Genomic DNA, 5,148 nt, shown 5'->3' with positions numbered 1-5,148 from the left:
GGGCTTCTACGTGTCCATCTCAGCTCTGAAATCCTGAATGCTAAAGCAAGGGTAATATTCTGTCTTATTTCTGAGTTCACTATTCCTAAAAGATGTAGGACAATTGTCCAGTCTACCAAGAAAAGATTGTAGATTGATTACAAGTCAAAATCTCTGCCAGAGCTTTCAAACACCTTGTGGTAATAATTACATGTCAAGTCTGGGGTTACCCTCTAAAGACTTTTCTTTTGTAGTGTGAATATCTCTTTATTATGGGTTGTAGTCCATAAATTCATCATGTGGAGCTGGGTCACAACTAAGTAAAAGCAATTTAGAACTAAAGGGTCCACATGGCTCATTACCTTTCCCTGTGCCACAGACCTCTGCTTTAATAAATCTAACTCATGGGGTAGACATTATTTCTTAGAAAAGATGGTGACCCCATTGGACTGGCAGCACCTCTTTATGTCCCTTACTCACTAGAGCACTCTTACTTTCTACCAACTATACAAATAAACTCCTCAGAATCATTTCCTATGATTGATTGAAATGATAAAACTGAAAGCTATTGAGATTTTAAAATAAAATGAGAAACCTCAGGTTAGAAAAAAAAAAATAGAAAACTTCTTTTTTTCTCCATTCCATAAAATTACTTATATCCTCACAGGACTCAACAGAGGATTTTGCTTGATACCTGCCTGCAGTCACATGAAATTCATTTTCCCAGTTGTTCTCAAGGAAGTGATTAATGATGAGCCAGAAAGTCACCACTCAGGAAGTCTGTTCTTGATGACTGTGGCCTACTTTTCTGAAAATGGACTCAGAGGAGTCTCATTCAAAATGCCTGGAAGTGAAAGTAATTTCCCTGATTATTGGAACCCCGAGGACTTGGGAGAGGGAGACGTCATGAGCAGAAGCTAAAACAGAAGTTTGGTTTGAATACGAAGAAAAAGTACTTTGGCAGGGGAACATGCAATTAAAAGCACAAAATCCAACAAGTAAGGAAAAGCAGTTCGGAAGACAATGTGAAGGTGTATGGATAATGTAAATACAGGCTAAATAACCTCCTCACTATGACTCTGTGGACACAATTAAACTGGGAGGCTCACAATTGAGCAAGGAAATTAGTTAGAGCCCCTTGTAATTAAGAAAACAAGCCAAGTGCTCGGGGACTCTCGCGAGAGCACAGCCTGGCCTGCCCAGCATGCCCTGCAGTTTGAGGCCTGGAGGTTGGGGGAGGGTGGCAGAGCTGCCGCCGCCATGTTGGATCTAAGGCAGCCGCTGTAGCCCGGGGCCGTGCCGAGCGGTATCTGCCTCTGCTGGGAGGGGCAGGGGCATCATGAGCTGGGGCACCCCTTACCTCGGCAGCAACATTAGCCTCATCTCTAAAGCGGAGATACGCTATGAGGGCATCCTCTACACCATCGACACCGAGAACTCCACTATAGCCCTCGCCAAAGTTCGATCCTTTGGTACAGAAGACAGACCAACAGATCGGCCCATACCACCTCGAGATGAAGTCTTTGAATATATTATCTTCCGTGGGAATGATATTAGAGATCTGACCGTTTGCGAGCCTCCCAAACCACAATGTTCTTTGCCTCAGGACTCAGCTATCATTCAGTCTTTGCTAGGTTCATCTTCGTACCAGTCAGTGGGTTCCTACGGACCTTTTGGCAGCATGCCAACGTACAGTCAGTTCAGTCTAAGTTCATTGGTCGGGCAGCAGTTTGGTGCTGGTGCTGTTGCTGGAAGCTCCTTGCCATCCTTTGGAATGGAGACATCAAACAGTGATACCTTATCCCAAAGTAGTGCAATTGGTTCTGCCTTTATACAGGATACAAGAACTATAAAAACGCAGTCATTTCAAGGTCGTTCAAGCCCTCAGTTAGACCCTTTGAGAGAAAGTCCAACCATGGAACAAGCAGTACAAACTGCCTCGGCCCACTTACCTGCTCCAGCACCTGTTGGGAGAAGGAGCCCTGTACCAACCCTGCCTTTGCCATCTACCGGACAAAAAACAATAGAGAATCAAGAGCACAAGCAAGCTGGAGTACCCAAAGTTTCAAGGTCAGAAAAGGAGCAACTCAGAAATCATAGCAAGAGACAGGTAGTTCCAGGTGCTTCGTCAGCTCCAAGAAAAGGGCGTGGGGGTCATCGATGTGGCAGGAGATTTGGTATTCAGCGATATGGTCCAATGAAATTTGAGAATGACTTTGACTTTGAAAGTGCAAATGCACAATTTAACAAGGAGGAGATTGACAGAGAGTTTCATAATAAACTTAAATTAAAAGAAGATAAACTTCAGAAAAAAGAGAAGCCAGTAAATGGTGAAGGTAAAGGAGTTGATACCCAAAACAGTGAAGAAGACACTGATGAAGAAGATCCACTTGGACCTAACTGCTATTACGACAAAAGTAAATCCTTCTTTGACAATATTTCTTGTAATGTTAATAGGGAACAGAGGCCAACCTGGGCTGAAGAAAGAAGATTAAATGCTGAAACATTTGGAATTCCACTTCATCCAAACCATGGTGGTGGGCGGTACAGAAGCAGAAGAGGTCTGAGTTTCCGTGGTAACAGAAGGCCTAGTGGTGGCAGAGGTGGCGCATTTACTACTCGAGGATTTCACTGGGGTTTTCACCGCGGATTCCGAAGAGGGCATTGGGGCAGGGAGTTTGCAGATTTTGAATATAGGAAAAACAACAAAGTTGCTGCATAGTCTACAACAAGTCTTTGAAAATAGGTGAATTTCTATCCCTTCATGGTTCTGAAAATTGGTGTCAGTACTTACGAAGAATGAAAAAGTGAATTTTCTGTATATTTGTCACTTGCACTGGTTTTTTTCATTTTTTAATTTTTCTGTGTAATTTCAAAGATACAGTGCAGTTACTTTTGTGGGGAGGAAGACTCATTTTAAAAAAGGAATAGTAAATGCATTTGGAGTACTAGAAGCCTATATATAAGAAGATTCTTATGAAGGTTCTTATATATAGTTAAACTAAAGCAGTACTTTGATGGAACTTATAAGTATTTTTTCATCATTGAAAGGATTTTTCTTATCACTAAATTGTATTTGGCAATTTCTGCAAGTTATCTGCAGATAGGGCAATGATACTGTGTTTTCAGCCATAGAAGGTTTTATATGTGTGTACATGTCTGTGTGTGTGTTTATCTTTCTTTTCAGAAATCCTGTAATATGAGGTAGATTATTTTGTCAATTAGAGTGCTGGATGGTAGAAAATTTGTCATCTGTATATACACAGTAAATACTGTTTCTTAGGCCAATGTTAACTTTTTATATAGTTGTAAAATTCCATTATATTCCACTGTGAAAGAAACATTATGAACTTTGTATAGCTGTATAACAAAACAACTAACTTTTAATTTAAAGAATAAATATTTAAAGTCAGCAAATGTGTGTCTTGGGAGAAGTTGATGTGCTCAGGAGTAGAGTTAACAAATGGGTCTTTTTTTCTTCTTACTTTTCCAAGCTAAAGATTTTTTAATTTCTTATTTAATTTTGGAACATAAATGAAGATTTGATACATATTTTCATTATCTAAAAAGAACAAACTATTTATGCTCAGTGTAAGAATTTCATTTTGTAGCCAATGGCATATCACAGGATTTCTCCAAATAATAGGTATTTTCAGTATATGAATGCAAGCAATCATAGGTAAGAATGTGCTTAGCTGTAGTTTCAAAGAAATAATCCTTCACCCCAGGTGCTAACCATTTTTTTCCTAATATGCCTAGAATTTTGTTGTGATAACATTGACTCATTCTATTATATTTTGGGAGGATTGAAAGTGTTCAAGATTATTTAGATGATCTGCAACACATGATGAACACTGGTCCTTGGGCCTATTACCTACAAATGACATTTTAGAGTTCATCCCCAATTATAAATTACTAATAAATCTTTTTGATATTTTGAACTATATAGGAAAACAATCTGGCCATTTAGGGGTTATTATGAAAGCCAGAGAATAAAGAGTTTCAAAGATTTAAACATTTTTATGTTTTTATTTTTGCTAACTTTCTCCTTAAAATATTCAGTAGTGATACATATGTTGAAAATTGTATTATAGGAGAATTGGAAAATTTAAATATGGTTGATGTATTTAATTTTATATATTTTGTATAGCTCTAAAAGAAATGCTTTGTAATTTGGTTTCATTATTAAGATCCAGTACTTGGCAGTCATAATTTAGATAATGTTTAATACTATTTGCTTGTATGTTAACAACAAAACCTTTTGGAAAATGCACAAATCATGATGGTGAATGTATTTCTGAGGCATTCAAGCATCAAAGTGAGTGTTGTAGAAAAATCTGTGTAGACTGAGATATCCCAGGCCAATTTGAAGAAGAAAAACTGTAAATGGCATTTCTATGTGTTCTGAAAGTATGAGTTCATGTATTTTCCCAGTTCTCTGGGTCACTGACTAGGGTATTTGTTGTCCCAATAGTAACTGGCAGCATGGCATACCTGCAGTGTACCTTATAATATTAAAGCAAGGGTTTTATTCTAAAACAGAATGAAACTGTTCAATTTAAAAATGCTTGGGAGGTGGCACTGGGCTGTGGTTTGTTATTTTAACACTCAGCACCATAACAGCATATGCTTTTCTGTTTTGCAAAATGTCATCCCATTGATAGATGTGTATAATTTGTTTTCAAAGGGGTCTGTGTTGCTTTTCTGAGGAAGCAATACCTCCATTTATGATTACTTAGTTGCTTGGAACATGCATGAACCTAAACAAGATCACCAAAAACACTTCCAAGTCTGGGTTGACTCACTCTTCCCCTGTATTGTAGGAAGCTCCTTTGATGAATTCCTGGTTCTTTTTTCCCCACTAGTCCATGCAATGAGAGTATAAACAACTGCAAAATACATTCTGCTATCCAATTCAGGCCCCATGTAGGAGGGGCAGAAATGGCAGCCATTATGTCCTGCTACATAATGACAATTGGGAAAATCAGGGGAATCCACATAGATCCCCAACAAATAAGCACAGAACACAATAAGATCTAGAGTAGGGTGTTACAACTAGAAGAAACTATGGCAATTCGGAGGAGGAGAGGGTCAGTAAGAAAGGCAATGACTGGAAAATGTATCCTGCAGTAAATGGAGATAGTAGAGCACAGTATGACTTTTCAGAGT

The 5,148-nt window shown here is 38.6% G+C and overlaps 1 protein-coding gene across 5 annotated transcripts; it reads left to right on the top strand.

Moving 5' to 3' along the window:
* The first annotated feature begins 1,318 nt into the window (after positions 1-1,318).
* On the top strand, positions 1,319-2,716 carry LOC107140870 (protein LSM14 homolog A-like). Of its 5 annotated transcripts, XM_048800550.1 has the most exons (3): positions 1,319-1,850; positions 2,028-2,099; positions 2,274-2,716. In XM_048800550.1, the coding sequence occupies exons 1-3, from the start codon at positions 1,319-1,321 to the stop codon at positions 2,699-2,701; spliced, it is 1,032 nt and encodes a 343-aa protein (XP_048656507.1). In that variant the 3' UTR covers positions 2,702-2,716. The 5 variants fall into 5 exon arrangements, with proteins under 5 accessions (XP_048656507.1, XP_048656506.1, XP_048656505.1 ...); XM_048800549.1 differs by having other exon boundaries at positions 2,094-2,716; XM_048800548.1 differs by having other exon boundaries at positions 2,028-2,716.
* Positions 2,717-5,148: the final 2,432 nt, after the last annotated feature.

The sequence above is a fragment of the Marmota marmota genome, unplaced genomic scaffold, assembly GCF_001458135.2.
Source record: "Marmota marmota marmota unplaced genomic scaffold, marMar, whole genome shotgun sequence".
NCBI classification, from domain to species: Eukaryota; Metazoa; Chordata; class Mammalia; order Rodentia; family Sciuridae; genus Marmota; species Marmota marmota.
The sequence above is the reverse complement of the archived record's forward strand: the minus strand, read 5'-3'. Positions and strand labels throughout refer to the sequence as shown.